The following is an 18,116-nucleotide window of genomic DNA, read 5'->3' as shown; positions in this document are numbered from 1 at the left end:
CCCCCAGCAATGTCTGTACACTGATCAACATGCAAATTCACAATAAAGATACTCCTTGCTTATAACCGGGCAGATACCATCAAAGGTAGAATCAATAATTTTCCGTCAAAGATTGCTAATCAAATATAAAAGTGGAGCCAAGACAATTTCAAAGTGAAACATTGTTTAACCAATAAAAAAAAATTATCTTCCTCACACCCTTTTCTGTTTTTCTTTTCTAGAATATTCTATTTTCTTTGGATTTCAGTTCTGAAATCACCAATGTCAAACAAAAAAAAAAAAAAAAAAAAAAAAAAAAGAAAATTGTATATATATAAAAAAAAACCCAACTTATATTTTAATGATAGAAATAAGAAAGTTGTCAAATCATATGTTTTGACAACTGATGAGCTGACCATCTTCAGTGTTCTATAGGAGGGCTGATCAAAGGGAAGGCTGTAAAATTATGCATCAAAATATAAGTTCATGTTGGAACATGGCAAAGGTGAATGCCCACAGAAGCGGGGGACATGTCTCCTCAAAAGTGAGGAAATAAAATATATTCACTTTTTCTTTTGCATTCTTTCTCTCTCTCATACAGACACCAAGCCACATCCGTACAACTATATTTTCTCATTAGTTATAGAAGTCAGAAAAATAAATTAAAACAAAACTCAAAGCAATTTTCAGTTTGGAAGGGAAAGCTCTGTCATCTTTCGAACATTTCAGTCTCTCTTAGGACCCAATAGCTATCAGCTCACCATTTCCCAAGAAATGCCAGTTTATATGGAAGATAATGATGGGTTATATACAGATTGACGTTTCACTAAACTAAAAAACACTCTTCTTGCTTTTCCTGCAAATATTAATGAAATGGAACAAGAAGCTGCAGAATTAAAATAGAATTTGATGTTGTGTGGTGGTGAGTAAATTGTGTGGGTTGATTATGTTAAAGAGCATGGATAACATTGAACAATCTGTTAGCCGTGAAGTGGACAGTGTTAACTAAATAATAAGGGTTTCGAATTTTGGCACAAGGCCAGAAATTTTAGGGGTGGGGGGTAAGTCAATTACATTGACCCCTGTACACAACTGGTACTTATTTCATTGACCTCAAAAAGTTGAAAGGAAAGTCAAGCTTGGCAGCATTTGAACTCAGAATGTAAAACTGGAAGAAATACTGCATTTTGTCCGGCACAGTAAGGATTCTGTCTAATTTGGTGAGACAGAAAAGTCATGAATTTATAAAATATCTGTGATTCCATGACGAAATAAAATGTTAAACCCAAAATAAGACGGTTTTAAAATAAATTTTGTGTGAATGATAAAGGAATGAAGTAGCAACCAAATAGTTTCATTGTTTCTTATTTTGGTTCCGTAAACAGCTGACAACTGTGTTGCCTTCCTCTATAATACTTATTTACACCCTTTCACCTTGGACTCTTTTGAGGATTGGAGAATGGCTGAAAAAAAAATCACTGAGTTGTAACAGAGAGCAAATTCAAGGGATGATAAAATATTCGGTAAAATGGTCTTTTTTTTTTTTTAGTTATTTTGGCAAATGATAACTAAAATAACAATAGAAAAAATACAGCCATGATACGGGATGGCTCTGAGTTCCAGAAGGATTTTTTCCAATAACAAACAAGTAAATATAACAATTTAAATAAATTTACAAACAAAAAACTATTTGTAATCCATGCTTTTAAAGAGCATTTCATCAGACTGAAATAACAAGAAATAAAACTGCTACAATAAAATACTTTGATTTAAAATAGGATTCTAACAAAAGTACATGGATTGTTTTAAGATAAAATTGTTATTGAAAATATTTATCAGACAGATGAAACTAAGAAAAAAAATTAGTTATCTAAAAAGAAACTGATTAAGAAATATTTAATTTCCTTAAATAAATGTAAATTATAAAGTACCAGGTCGAAATTAATTATTTTGGTCCCCTTTTTTATTTAACGTAATTCACATAAATAGTTTTACATTTGTAAATAAGGGTTATTCAAGTTTGTGGCATCAAAATATCCCATCCTAGAAATTAGTCAACTTTATAAGAATTTCTTTTACAAAAAAAAAGAAAGAAGCAAATCTCATGATGTTTGTTATGCAAATTGTTTGTTGAAATGCTGCATAATTTCTTTGGTAGCAGTAAAGTCTGTGAAAAGCTTTAACAGACATTTATATATATAAATCTGCCTTCTATTTGGCAATCTGAAATCAAGCTGAAGAAAGCTGTTGAATGGAAAAAAAAAAACCCCAAAAAACTCATTGTTTTTTCTTCAGTTATTGTTTAGAAATTAATTTGACCAAATCACTTATATTCATCAAAGCTGAATACTTAAAAACAGAAATTTATGATCAAACATTTTCCTAATGTTAAAAAAAAGAAAACAAGTCTCTGAGTCACTTAGCTTAGAGGAATTTCTGCCATTCAAATGACTTTGTGAATCTTTTAAGTTCCTGCTACAGAATTTATTGGAATTCAGAAGAACAATTAATATCCAGGAGATCTGCTGAAATGGTTCAGGAGTGATGGGAAGAAACTCAGTTAAAGTTAAAAATCAATCATAATAATAACAATAATAATAATAATAATAATAATAATAAAAACCCATTTGCATGACAGTTTTTGTGATATTTTGTCCTGACATTTTAATTACTAGAAAGAGAAAATGTCAGAAACTAAGAATCAGTTGACTTTTGCAATAGAAAGCTCAGTTGTGTCCAAAGGGAAGTGGTCCTTGAACCAAACTGTTGTAGGAAAGTAACAAGTGTTCAAAGAAACAGCAGAAATAGTTATTATTATTATTATTATTGTGGTGTGAAGAAGAAGGTAGGTGAAAATATCTTCTTATCAGTGGAAATGACTAGAAAAGCTAGCTGACTTTTTTTGGTTTTTCTTTCGACATACAAAGAGAAGCTGTTGAAAAGGTGGGAACCAGCTAAAGTTGTTGTTGATAATAACATTGTTGCTACGGAGGCTGTGATACTTCATTGAGGCCAGCTGGGTGCTGTTGATGCAGCAGTGAAGCTGCACGAGAAATTCGGTTGTCCATTTTGGTTTAGCAGCAGCAGCAGCTTTGGTGGGATTAAAAATGGCAGCAAGGATACAATGCTGCAATACTGGTGGAGACTATTCGTAATGTTTGTTGTGGGCTGTTATCAGCAGAACTAGTTATTTGAGCTGGAATTTGCTGGAATATCAGGAAAGAAACTGTTCTTCTGTGAGCGTTCTTGACAAACAGTTTTAGGGTTGAGTTTCATCAATCTGTCCAATCTGCAGCAAAGTCAAAATGATAAGCAGAAATCTTAGTGACTATAGAAATAATAATAATAATAATAATATTAATAATATAAGCAAATACATAACAAAAACAAAACTATAAAAGAGAGACAAGGGACTGCTATTTCTATAAACTTCATTAAAATTTATTACTTTAAGCAGAAAACTGAAAGTTTATAAACTAATAAAGATTTAATATAGTTCAGAATATGAGAAAATAAACTGAGAAATGGTTTGATAAAGAAAACATGCAAGAATTGATGTTAAGAAAATTAATAGTTTAACTAGAAAAAGAAAAGTAAACAAATTTTTGAATAAAATAGCATTATTGAACTTGTTAATATTTTTTTTAAAAAATAAAGTCAACAAACATTGCAATAAATTCTTTCGATGATTTTTTTTTTGTTTTACAAAATTATTATTCAAATCATTAAAAAGAAAAGAAAAACCATGATGATGGTTACATTTCAAGCAATTATTTCTGCAAATCTCTTCAGCAAACTATGGGATTGAACAGGAAGTATTTCTCTAGCTAGCTACCTCCGTGCAACCAGTGTGTTTGCTAAAGATGGTTGAAAAAGATAATTAGCTAAAAGAAAGCTATATATTTTGGTAGCAAAGAAGGGATCATCCATCCTTAAAAATATTCTTTGAATCAGCAACACTTTTGTCAGTGATGGAAGAAAGCCCATCTCTAAACCATTAATTCATATTCCTTATGTCACACAAAAGTAGACTTGTTTTTTGTTAACAGGGATAATGGTTATGGCCATCCAGTTGTAGAGGCATGGGCGTATCCTTATTCCTGCAAACCTAGCAAGCCATCATCTCTGGCAAGACTTATTACATCAAAAAGTCATCTATTGTTTGTTCTCCCACACTGAAAGATTATAAGAACAACTTACTTGAAGAGGAAAACAGTCCCATATCTTTTATGCAATACTTCTGCACTTTCCAGGAATGACTTCAAGAAAGTAATGCTTAGTTCTTCTCGTAGATTAAGGCACCGTATCCCAAGGCAAAAATTAAAGTCAGTCAACAAAACATTTTGCAACTTTTTTTTGTAATAGTGTTGTTTAGACTTTCAGCAGAGAACTACATGGCCTTGTGGCACCAATTCCTCTGCTGCAGACCACATTTGTATTATTTTCCTCTTGAAATTCTGCATCAAACACTTTGAGGAAATCTTACAATTTAAGGAATGCTAGCCCAAAGAATTCTCCGTCTCTCTCATATTTGTACATCTCATTAACCTGTCTGAGATTTCTGGAAGTCCTTAAATCAACAAAGCATTCTCCATGAACACCCCCTCCCCCCCACACAAAGAAAACTTTACTCTCGTTGCCAAAGTGCTACAACACATCACATTTCATAACACAAATTCTATAAAAAAATATTTGCAGCTAAATTTATCTTGTAATGATGTAAACCTGGGAGAAATTGGTGATACAGCTTTAGAAAAGCAGCGACAAAAAGAAACGGAGACAAATACACAAAGCAGTAAATAAAAATGGTAAAATGACTTTGTTAGAAAAACATTTATTAGATATTAGTGAAATGAAGAGATTAACGAAGCAAGCAACTAGACAGGTCGTTAGCTAAGGTTAAGCAGACTAATACAAACAACAGACTGGACAGACGGTGGACATGTATGTTACCTGTTAATCATCTTGGTGCTAAGAATGTGGTGGGTGAGGAGGGGGTAGAAGGTGTAGAATTGGAGTGGTAACTGGAGTAGTGTTCATCATACCTTCAAATGAATGGGAGATGAAATCGATGAAATTAAAAAAAAAAAAAAAGATATTATTTACATTTACTTGATAAAATGGAAAATTTTATTAGGTTTCATCCAAGTCAACTTCAATCAAAAAGACCCACCAAGGACTACTTTATTTAAATGGTATAGTTTGGGTGAGATTTAGCTGCTATTTCTAGAAGGCTAAGTGACTCTGCTCCCTCACTGACTTGTTTTATTCAACAGTATAATTGTGAGATAGTCTTTGTAACATTAGAAAGAAATCCCCAACAATGAGTTTGATGGGAAAACTGGGACCAGTTTTGTGCAGCCAGAATAGCATTTCTTAATAAAAGAACAAAAAAAAGCTCTCCAGAGAACTGTGAGTTATTTTGTTGTTGTTGGTTGAAACCCTTGCCTAAGAAAGCTGATCAACATCTTTCCCTGTGATGATTTCTAAATAATACAGAGCTCTTATGTGAAGGTGTGTGGCTCAGTGGTTCGGGTATTTGACTCAAGATTGCAGGTCATGTGTTCAATTTCTGGCAATGCATTGTGTCCTTGAGCAAGACTCTTTACTTCATGTTGCTCTAGTCCACTCAGCTGGCAAAAAAGAGTTGTACTTCAAAGGGACAGCCTTGCCACATTCTGTGTTTCCCAGTGAACTAATGTTAAGGGTACACACGTCTGTGGACGGCTTGGTCACTTGCATGTCAATTTCATGAGCAGGCTGTTCCATTGATCGGATCATGTGGAATCATCATCATCAGAAATAATGGAGTGACACTTTTACGGTCCTTAATGTGAAGTTGCAACAGATGTTTACAGAGCCTCTCAATAGCTTGACAGACATCATGGTTGTTTCAGAAAAATGATAGAAATCCGAGTAAACTGGTTAAGACTGAAGATGTTCCTTTATTCTTTTAAATGAGCAACTTTGATTGTAATATCCTTTCACTGTTCCTAATGAAAGCTAAAACAAAAGTTGACATACGATAAAGGAAACATAAAAGAAATGGTTTTGGGTGAAAAGAATTGGATGTCATTAATGTCATTCTGGAAAACATTATAGGAAGCTTCACATTCCAGTTATTTAATTAGTTTAACTTCAACATGTCAACTTTAGTAAACTTGAAAGTATATTTGTGTTCCCATGCAAAGACACACTTTAATAAGCCATTATGCTGCATGCCATGAATGTCTTTTCTAAATAAAGACCATCATAAACGCAAACAAAATCTAAGAAAATTATTCCACCCCTGCACTTGTTGAAAATATAATCCATTTGACTAACAATGGAATTACTGGCTTTAAATTATTGGTTTTATGTGTCTTAACCGGTAGTTATAGTTAAAAAGCATTTCATCCGTTTTGATTCCATAATTTTAAAATTGAATGTCTTTCTTCAAAATAATATCTGGAGATCAATTCACAATGTGTAAGATTTTATAATGCCATAATTTTAAATGGTAACAAGTGAAATTCCAATATTGGAAAGACACATTCATTCCTTTGTTGATATTTTCAGTGAAACAGAAAATATTTGGTCCAATCAGGAATTGCAGTTCATAAGGAGTGACTTTCTATCAACTTGGTTTATTACTATTATGAAATATTTGGCATAAAATATTTGTGTAACTGCTTTGTAAGATTAATCATTAAAGATAATCATCCACTGTATGGAGGGATTGAACCTGTTTCTGTTGCTTTACTCTTAAAAGATCCGGAAGGTAAACAAATCACAGGATACAACAGTTTTTAGATAAACTTTTATTGTTTCAATGTCTTTAATGGAGACAAAAGATTTCCTTTCAGTAAAGTTTATTTAGTGAACAGAATTGTGTCTGACCAGTATATTACTGGTACTTAGTATATTACTGGTACTTATTCCCTCAAAAGTAAAAAAGGTAAAACCACAATCCAGGCATATTTATTATTTATTGTGTAAAATCATAAGAAACACCAGACTCGCAGCCATTTTATTACAAAATGTAATAAATGACCCAAAATAGGAACATTAAAATAATTTTGAAAGAAGAATTCTACTGATAAAAGAATGAAGAGCAAAATAAAAGCAAATGCTTACAATTTCACTTGATCAGGCACATAAATATGTTCCATTGGAACCATTTTAGATAATTCTTCCAGAGTTTTCACATAATGGAGTTTTGAGTAGAATTTTGAACTGGAAATAAAAGACAGAAATTCAGAAACACAGAAAAGGATACAAAAATAAAATCTGAAGAGATTGTTGGTAAATCTTAAATGTTCATTTATAAAAACAAAACTGAAAAAAGGAAAAGTTTACTTTAGAAGAATTTGAATTCATATTTTAAATGTGTGGTTGCTCAGATTTGGTCTGGGTATTGTTCCCCCACTTCTCTTATTGGAAAGAGAAATATTTTGTTAAGAAAGGAATGCTTCAGATCAGCTTCCCAGACATTCTGTCAGTGGGAACCAAAGACCCCCAAATCAGTCCATCATTTAACAATGTTAGTTTTAGCTTGATTAAATATTGAATGTCTACCTACAGACACAATATATTAGATATAAGTAATTCAGAGATGCCATCAACATGAAAGCAATAGGTCAGTAAATGTCAGTATATTTGATGCTCGGAGCAATAAGAATCTAATCTAGAAATGAACAGAAAGAGAAGCTAAAAGAAAAAAAATACACACAAGTATGGGAGACAACTCTGAACGTATATAAATAATAATGAAATTCTTGTGTACAGTGCTCGGGTGCACTACAACCCATCAAAGGTGCATGTAGAGTACATCGAATTATGAACAAAAGTCAGGAAAGTGAGCAGTGTATGAGTCATGCTATAGAGGAGGGGGGGGATGTCAGGTGTAGTGTTGGCGAATTTCAGGAAGCTTGGAGGTTTTAAAGGATGCAATGTCTCGGCAACTAACAACTGATTCAGGAAGTTCAGCTATTTATAACATGTTCAGCTGAATCAATTCTGAAAAAATATTTAACATAATCAGTGAAAATATTGTAATTCATGTAAATTATATTTGTAGTGAGGAGGGAACTTCCACCCCACCCCATTAGCTTAAAACATTATTCTGTCAAAAGTAATGCTCATTTATTGATATTATTTTGATGAGGGAGTTGTTAATGTTTAGAATAATATTGTAGGGTAGGTGTGAGAGGCCAGATTTGGCCACTTTGAACATAAAACAGGTAGAATATTTGGTCAGTGTAAATGCTAAAAGGTTAATTCTGGTAAACAAAAACAAGGGAGACAACTATGAAATTAAAACCTGAATGATGGTCACAGTCATAGGAGCAGTGTCCTTCATTTCCAATTTTCCATTGGGAAATATTGCCTTGCTTAGAAACAAGTGAGGGTTGGCAACAAGATGGGCAACTGGCTGTAAAAAATATGCCTCAAAAAATTCCATCTAACTCGTGCAAGCATGGAAAAGTGAACATTAAACATTGATGAAGATGGATCAAATTTGTTGCATTATGTTGATGTTTTCTATTTTATAAAATCAAACAGATTATCAAGATGGTGAAGATATGAGAGAGAAATAAACAAGCTATTTAAGAGGGCAAAACTCATTTATCCACCATTTAAAGAAATGGGAATTTATGGACATTTCATTATTAATACAAACCTTATAAATGGTCGAGTCATCATAACAATAGTCTTTAACCATAAAGTAGGATGGACCAAGAGCAAAGCTTTCAAATTTTTCTTTAATCTAGAATGAAAGAATAAAACTCCCATGAGCATTTGCAGAGGTTTGCTTTTCCCGGAAACATTGTCTGTTTTATGTACAAGAATTACATGGGAGACAAAACACAACAACCTTGGAATATATCAAAATACTGGATTATTTGTGAACATATATGATACGTTAAACGGAAAAAAAAAAAGAAAATCTCAAATATGATGGATCAGAAGACATTCCCAAAAGAGGTGGGCCATACATTTAAGGTGAAATAACTGAATAAGATAAACACATACTTGAAGCAAATGATAATTGTAAGACAGACTGAACTGGAGTAGAGACGGCGGGGGAGGGGATTATCATTGATGAGGTGAATGGTGACAAAAAGACATTGACAAAACTAACTGATTGAACAATCAATTAGTTAATTGGTCAAATGATCAACTAATTGAAGCAACAGGAGCAGAATGGAGATAAAATCAGTGGTTGTGTTTATAATAATGATCTTCCCAAACAAAAGTTGTTTCAACACTCGATTTCACATCCAGAATCTTACAAACCAAATACAAAAACCAAATATTCCTTACAAATGATTTATATGAAAGGAAAAAATAAATAAATACAGAACCATTTTATGTCTGAATATTTTCCTAATGTATTTTAAATGTAATTTTATATATATTAATTCAAATCCATAAAATATTTGAAACTTAAGATATTCTGTATACTATGACTTGTCCTCTCATTATATTTCTCAGTGCTCTACTGATTCCACCAATTCATCATCTTACTTTACACGCTTAAAAGAACAACCAAAGTAAATCTCATTCAACAGCAAAACCACTGAATTCCTTCAACCCTTTATCAATGACAAATAGATTCATTTTGTTTAGATTTTATTTTATATTTAATAACAACTTTTTCATTTTAGGGTCTACTGAACACACACACACACACACCTGAAAAATGAACGTGAGTGAGTTTGTAAAACCTGATTACCTATGATCAATCATTTGGTAGCATCGCTTCAGCCAGCTGAAGCCAGGCATCTGTCGGCGAGGTGTGGCACCATGAAAGAACACAATCATATAATCCTCAGCCACGAGTTGCTCTAAAGTACTTGTTACGTATCTGTCATTAAATCATAATTAAAATATTTAGGAACATTAAAAGTATAAAACAATTAACAAAAAGCTAAACATTGAGAGACATTCTTCAAGATCTGCAGCATTAATAAATGGCACTTAATGCCATTTATTAAAAATTTTGTTTTTATCAAAGCTCTGAAATGTCTAATATTTAAATAACTGAGTGTACAAGAAATGAACACTTTAATACGATGTCTTTTAATTCAAATTGAACTTAATTATTTTAATTTTCTTGCAATGTGACATACTTTACTAATTTATCATTTACATGACATCAGTGAAAATAGATACGAAAACTTGTCTTTTATGGTTCCTGTCTTTTAATGGCATTTGTAGAAATCAAAGGCTATGATACTGAAATTGAAGGAAGGTAGTAATTATTAAAAATTAGTTGTAAATTTAATTAATATACAACTTCAACATTTTCTTAACAGTATTTCAGTCATGATAGCAAAGAAGATAGATTTAAATTTCAACGGCATTAATGAGCTAATGTATATAGCTCGTTACTTTAAACAACACAACGTCTGTTTTAACTCACAAGAAAAGATTATCCATAACATAGTTGTAATCTTTTCGTCCTCGATCCGGAAGGAAACAACCAGAGAAAACAATGATTGCATTGAGATCTTCACCCATATAACCTAGAATAGAAAATAAAGTTAAAAATGGAAATAAATGCAACAATGTAAATCAATACTTTATAGTTAGTATTTGAATAAAAAAACATATATTTTCCAAACAATATATACAGAACTCAAATATAAATGAAATAAAAATGAAATGGGAAACAAGCATGCAATAATCCATGCCCACCACCTTTCAAAAGGAGGAAATAGATAGCCTTGTCATGTGACTGTCATTGTCATTCATCCCAGATGACTTCTGAACAAGCAAAACTACATTTCTCTGACAGTAGGATATGATTTGAGTAAGATTTAGTTAGTATTTCTTAGAGTCTAGCAACCATATAAAGGCTTCCTCTGTGTTCTACAGACTACTGGAGTGACCACAACAATCATTTTTGAACTGAAGATTTTTGGTATCCTTGGAGCTACAACTTAAACATCACACAAGCTAAAAGTAATCCTATTTAACAGAACCTGGTAAATTACAACCAAAGGGAGAAACTCTTCAACCAAATCGAAATAACTTTGAGCAGAACTGGCTTTTAACACATTCAATCCTTTCATGACTCTATTGCTAATGAGTGTCTTTCAATTAATATTGAAAATAAACTCTTAAAATTATGATGAAAAGTTTTCATTGAAATATGCTGGTTTTTGTATGAGAGAAGCAGAGGCAAGTGTCAAGCAACCTGGTAGCAAAAGGGTTAATATTTATTACAGGAAAATCTAAAAAAGAACTCAGCAAAATACAAAACCAATAATGTGTAAGAAAGGGTGATGGAATGATAGAAGCCTGAACTGATAAAAAATGCATGAAGTAGTTTATTACTGCAATGAAGGCCACAGAAATTCAACCACAATCAATAGAAATACAATTGAGTTCAACAAAGGGAAAAGAAAAACTATTTTCAGTTATGGAGAACACTTGAAATTGTGTACAGAACTTACCTTCTGTAATCAATAAGGAAACAATAGCTAGAATTTACACACATTCTAGACATATTGTTAAGTATCTCAGCTATGTTTAAGCAGGCTCAAGCTTCAGGAGATAGAAATATTTTGACTGAATGGTTATTGAGGACTCAGATATGATCTAGAAAGCTGTTGATTCTCTTAGACAACCAAGAACCAAGAATTTAGCAGCTCACATGCTGTTAGTAGCAATGTATCATGTCTGAAACCAACACAACGGGTTTCGGTATGGACCAGCCACCTTCATTTCATGGTGTTTATTCTGGAGATAAGAATCAGCTTTAAGTAAGTGCACCTTTTTTTCTTTAATTTGTGATGGTGTACTTCTTTCTATCACTTAATGACCTAAATTATATTTAGAAATATAGTTAATTGCTTAACCTTGTTTTAGTGTAAACCTCCAATTCCTAATCTGTCATCCTACTCTTTCTGCCTCTTCTTCTGCTATTATAACAGACTCTATCTTTCACCATTTGCTTCTTACTATCCAGAAACCAGAAATTTGTTCTTCTGAATGTCCAAAGCAGAAGCAACACACCCAAGACCACTTCCAACATTGAATCATCTTTTTTTATTCATTCCTTCAATTTCTCTATTACTTCCACAGACACACTCTCACTGGCAACAGACTCATTTCTGAAATGGTAAATGCTACACACAGACAAAAGTTATTCCATGGTGGATGGACCAATAAAAAGAACCCAGAATCCTTACCTCCATGAGATAATATTTTCTTGTAAGGTTCCACTACTTTCATATCAATACGGAAATGCTTTTCTCCAATTACAATTGATTTCCAGTGTTTTGAATCAGCATTTTCTTGTTCAGCAGTGTATTCAGGAATGGTATTGGGAGACTCTAATGGAGTTTCACCTTGAAGAGTTGGAAAAGAAAGAGTTATGAAGATGAAAGGACACATGTATCTTCAAAGAGAGTGAACAGTACTGAACCTTTATGTGTTATATATATATATATATATATATATATAGTAGTTGAATGCTGTCAACTTAATGTGACAGTCCCATGAAGGGAATAATACTACTACTATTTAGTCCTAAGAAGCAGCACCGCTTCCTGTCGACCTTGACACATTTCCTGTGTCCTTATGATTACAAGGGGGAGACAAACACCTCCACTTAACTAAGCCTGCATCCAGAGACATGTTTCTGAGTCTTTGCTCGTCATCAGTCTGGAGTAGCAATGGCCTGCTAGTTGGAGATGCCTGTCAGGCTCTCGTAGACATATAATAATTCTAGTGAAACACATTCACTTATTTCAAAAATAGCAGGCCATTGCTACTCCAGACTGATGATGAGCAAAGACTCAGAAACATGTCTCTGGATGCAGGCTTAGCTAAGTGGAGGTACTTGTCTCCCCCTTGTAAACAGAAGGACACAAGAAATGTGTCAAGGCCAACAGGAAGCGGCGCTACTTCCTAGGGCTAAATAACAGTAGTATTATTCCCTTTGTGGGACTGTCATACATTAAGCTGACAGCATACAACTACTTTATCGCATCACTACTGCATAAATCTCTCTGAGAGATTTAGAAATGTATTATTTCTATTTATATAAATATATATATAAATGAGGATTTCAGGAAGTTTAATACTCACAATACAAATAAAATAAGACAATATTGGTGGAATATTTTTGTAAAGAAATTAAAAAAAAACAAAAACAAAGAAAAAAAAAACTGAAGAGCAAAAAATGAAAATAATTGATATTGTGCAAAAATATAACATACTTTCCCAGTCAACTTCCAAGCCTTCTGGATCAATTTCTTCAGGAGTATCCAAATCTTCTGGAGTTTGGAGGTCATCTATATCCCCCAACATACAGTCAACTGGTGGAGTGCAATTGTCAGCTTCAACATCTTCATCATCAAATAATTCCACATTTGGTTTGATTTTCTTCTTGGGACGAATTGTTTGGAGAGTGGACGGTCGCACTGTAAATTATGTTATAGCAAAACTCATCTTTACATTTCTACCAGTTCATGACCAACTTCAAACTATGGACTCTTACATGTGTGTGTGTGCATGTTGTATGTATGTAAAACTCTTCCACAATTTTTCATGCAAAAGCCATATGTATTCTGAAGTCCTAGGCAGCATCAAGACATTTTAAAAGAGAAAACTAATTCATTCAGAAAAAATTAATAATTCTATAATTAGTAAAATCTCTTCCAACAGACTCCACCATTCATAACTGATTCTGTCATCTGTGACACAAGCCTCTATTCATAAAAATTTCATGTGTGTATCATTGGCGATTTTTTCCCTCCATCTTCCCTTCTTTGGACTTTCCTCTATTTCTGAAGAAGAGCTTTGCTCAAAACGTAAAATCCTCTTTCCTTCCTTTCCTGAGCCTCTGATAATACAGCACTTGTACCACGTTCTCATGTTTTTTCTTCTTTGTTTGGATTCACTATATATATATAATTTCATGTTTTACCACACACACACATGAATATCAGACACCATTAAAGAAAGAATTGTTTGCTTTTCTTAACACTACTAGAGAAACAGTAAGGAGGTAGTAGTCAGTGTTACCTTGAAATAGTTGAAATCTCATTGGTTGCCTTGTGACAACATATATCGATGAAGAGTTAACAAATGAGACTAGATGTCATCTCAAGGTGAATTCTCTCATGTCATTGAATCTGATATAACGAGCAGTGTCAACCAGAAACCATGGCTGTCACTCACAAGTGAATATGACTTGGCAACATGCACCGTACTTTCCTTAATTGCTTTGGATGCCTCTAGAGTCATGAACACGTTCCTCTCCCCCCACAATGTGACAACTGGAAGGAGAGAGAGGCTGGGGTTGGAAGTCAGCTGGTAACTAACTGCAGCTGAGTAGAATAAAGTGGAATAAAGTGTGTTGCTTGGTCTAGGAATCAAAGCCACAACATCACGAGCCCAACACACTAATCACTTGGCCGTACAGTGTATAACGAGTTAAATAGTGAGACCAGACGCACACACACAAACACATATATTGAGAAAAGATGAAAATTGATATTTATTAAAAATTAAAATATTTAAAAGAAACCATTTTTATGTTAGGAACAGTGAATCTAGAAGAATTCTTACCAGGTCGGGTTTCTTCATCATTTATTGCAATATTGTTTTCATTTGCATGATGGGACATCGTATTTTCATGTGATGAAACAGTTTGAGGGTTGTTCTTCACTTTGGCATTATCCTCCATGGCAGTTGATAAGTCGGAGGCAATAAAGACGTCTTCATTGTGCCAATTGTTTTCAGAGTTTTGGAAAGGTTTCATATCCTGTTTAAGTAAGAAGGGGGAAAAAAACAAACTGGAAATTATGAACAACACAAACACCAATCAACTGGTTCTGGTAAAACTGAAAGAACTGTCAGTGCGACAGAACTGATTTTGACTGTTTCTAATGTAGGAACAAGGTCAGAAATAATAGCAATCATTATCATCATCATCATTTTGAAGACTTATTCATTGTTCCCTTCCTGTGCATATTCTATGTACTGTTCATGCAGTTTTGGTTACTTTTTCTGTTGAGTTGTAATGCACCTGAGCACTGGACACACTAAATTCATTATAATGATGATGATGATGATGATGATCACTGCCACCATTGTTTTAATGACAATCTTTTGATGCTACCAGGGAAACTAGACAGGTTTGTCCTGCATTTCCAACCATCATCACTCTTCTTCCTCTGAATAAAGAAAAAATCATTTTGTTTAATTATATCCCACCTAATTGTCAGGTCTGTCCTCACAACCTTCTCCCCAATTCCTTTAATGAACGATTCTTCTCTTCAATGACCGTTTAAGGGGAATTTTCTTTCATTGACAAAAATGATGGATTCCAATAAATTATAAACATAAAAAAATGTATATGACTTTGTTTTATTTTTGTTAATAACGAAAACGGTTGTTGTTGTTGCAGCATAGCTATGTTCCAGCAGACATTCCAGTCATGACCATCACATTTTTTCATCCTGACAGTTTTTGCATATCTAGGACAATATGATATGCGTTTCTCTTTCTTTAAGACGCTGGGGTGTGATTTTGCAGGCGATTTGGCTGCTGTTTCTAGCAGGTACAATGATTACCAAAAAGAGTCTCTCGTTGGCTGGTAATGAAAATGGTTGTTTTCTTGTGTGAATAGCTTATACTTGTGTTTAATTAAATGTCCTGTTGCCAAATAAGTGACGTTGATCTCTAGGTTTTGTCTGAAAATGATGCCAATGGAAGATCACAAATGTGTCGAATATAGTTTGATATTGTGTGGGGGGTGGGGGTAGGGGAGGAATTGATGTTAATCATGATTGCATTCTTAATGAAATGAAATAGCATTAATTACTAATCAAACAAAGTATAACTAATATTGGTTTCAAATTTTGGCTAAGGGCCAGCAATTTTGAGGAAAGGGGTAAGTCAATATCATCAACCCCAGTGTACAACTGGTACCTATTTTACTGACCCTGAAAGGATGAATGGCCAAGTCAACCTTGGCAGAATTTGAAGATGGATGAAATGCTAATGAGAAGCATTATTGTCCAGCATTCGAATGATTCTGCCAGAAAACATTATTTATATTAAGAATGGGAAATTGTGGGAAAGGTGTTCCACGTTTATTTAGGAATCAAAGATTTTTTTAAAGGTCTTTTTTTCTATTACCATAAATAGTTTTAATTATTTTAAGCAATAAAATATTGATATATTTACCTGAAAGGAAAGAAAATACAATATTTACATAAAATAAAACATTTTAAAATGCATCAGCAATTTTCTCTGATCATTTTAATAACACTTGTCCATTTACAAGGACATTTTGAAACAAATAAATAAGGACACACGTACACACGAATTAGGTGTATAAAATAAAAAAAAAGGTAATATATTTATTTCCTAAAGCTGGTGAGAGACTTAATTAAATGAAACGAGAACATAATCTTAAATGTGTGTGTGTGTGTGTGTGTGTGTGTGTGTGTGTGTGTGTGTGTGAGTAAGTGCATACATGTGTATGTGTGTGTGTGTGTGTAGATAGACAGAAATATTGTTACGATACCATGGCAACCATTGTCTTTTTTTACCCAAAAGGGTTTTCCAGCTCAATATTTACATTCTTTTATTTATAGATTTATATGTACTTAGAGAACCAATTCCAAAAATTATATGTGTGTGCGTGTGTCTATACACACACACACACACACACACACATGCATATATATACATACATGTACATATATACACACATATTGTAATAGATTGAAAGCTTTAAAAAATAATTCTTTTAAATCGTTCCACCAATTTGTAGTGAAAAGAAAAGTGTGGCTACACTCACACACAACCGCTTCTCTCTTTCTCTCTTATATTTTATATTAAAATTCAGAGAAGCCAACAGTTTTGCTTAAAAAGACATTTTCACACTTCTGCTAAAATACGATTATCAATTCCAGTTTTTACAGAATATTTTTTGTTTCCCTCTCTGATGCATTAACTGTGGATTTTCAGTCACAAAGCAGTTTGATTTTGATCCTAAAAGCTGTCAGATAGAAAGGCATAAATGTTTAATGAGAGCTTTGTCCACAATACAGTTTATAGTATAATGAAAGGTAAAACAGAAAAGAAAGTGTTTGTAGTTTTGTGAAAGTATGAAGCCATGGTGTTGACATTTTAGCTTCAGCAATTGTTTTTAACAAATGTAATTGTTTTATATTTAAAACAGAACGAGTTGTACCTAAATGAAAAATATCAAAAAACAATGGGTTCATAATGGGAAATGTGTCAAATATATATTATGTATGGTGTTTTAAAATACTCAATAATCGGAGCCACTTCTGAACAAAGCTCATTAAGCATTTCCAACATAATATCTTGCATTATGTCTAACATTACATTTTTTTAAAGTCCCATTAAACCAAAGACAAATATTTCATGTATTTATGAATAATTAGCAAAAGAAAAACTACGCTTCATCCTCTTGCATCATGGCTTATGCCTCTCTCTCTCTTATTATTGGCAAATATCTTAATTACACTTTTATCAGCCATTATATATTATGTTGATTGGTATATTTTAATGAAAGTTTATGTAAGCTACTTACAGAAATATCTTGTATAATGTCTGCTATCAAAATATATCGATTCTTGGCAATATCAAAACATAAGTGTTATATTTCCATAAAGGCAATGGCCATACAATATTCATCTCCTCACAAATACTTGTTTGGTCTCTGAATAACAACTTCCAGGTTATCACACTTTCCAAATGGTTTACAAAAGCATTAAAATAACTGCAGTTCTCTAATCTTTTGCTGCCCCCAAAAATCATTTTCACAACCAACAATATTATACACAAAACTGCAAAACTTGAAATGAGATATTTTTATTTCAGTCACCACAAAAGATATTAATCTGATGCTTATATCATCTCCGTGAAATATATTTAATTGTAACACTTCCCCCACCCCACCCTCGTTATCACTTCCTTTCTGCCCCTTCTCTCTGCTGTGTTGGTCTCCATCATTAACACCTCTTATTTGCTACCACCTGCAATGCCCTCACATATCTACCACAACTCCTTCCCCCAAGCCTCTACTATATTTCTCTCCACCATTTGTTAGTCACCTCTTTCCTGCCCCACTCACCCAGTCCCAAACCTTTCTATCA

General features: G+C 33.1%; 1 protein-coding gene across 4 annotated transcripts in view; it reads right to left on the bottom strand.

Moving 5' to 3' along the window:
* Positions 1-1,920: 1,920 nt before the first annotated feature.
* Positions 1,921-18,116, bottom strand: part of LOC106883074 (protein prune homolog 2) — a 120,744-nt gene continuing 104,548 nt past the window's right edge. For 3 of the 4 annotated variants that reach the window (XM_052974338.1, XM_052974341.1, XM_052974339.1), the window contains exons 12-19: positions 14,548-14,743; positions 13,194-13,397; positions 12,162-12,320; positions 10,388-10,490; positions 9,698-9,829; positions 8,642-8,728; positions 7,096-7,194; positions 1,921-3,268 (exon numbers count right to left, since the gene is read on the bottom strand). In XM_052974338.1, the coding sequence (XP_052830298.1) occupies positions 3,163-3,268; positions 7,096-7,194; positions 8,642-8,728; positions 9,698-9,829; positions 10,388-10,490; positions 12,162-12,320; positions 13,194-13,397; positions 14,548-14,743 (1,086 nt within the window). In that variant the 3' untranslated portion in view covers positions 1,921-3,162. Of the gene's footprint in view, positions 3,269-4,932; positions 5,025-7,095; positions 7,195-8,641; positions 8,729-9,697; positions 9,830-10,387; positions 10,491-12,161; positions 12,321-13,193; positions 13,398-14,547; positions 14,744-18,116 lie in introns of all 4 variants that reach the window. The other variant, XM_052974340.1, reaches the window with a different exon arrangement.

The sequence above is a fragment of the Octopus bimaculoides genome, chromosome 18 (assembly GCF_001194135.2).
Source record: "Octopus bimaculoides isolate UCB-OBI-ISO-001 chromosome 18, ASM119413v2, whole genome shotgun sequence".
Lineage (NCBI taxonomy): Eukaryota > Metazoa > Mollusca > Cephalopoda > Octopoda > Octopodidae > Octopus > Octopus bimaculoides.
The sequence above is the reverse complement of the archived record's forward strand: the minus strand, read 5'-3'. Positions and strand labels throughout refer to the sequence as shown.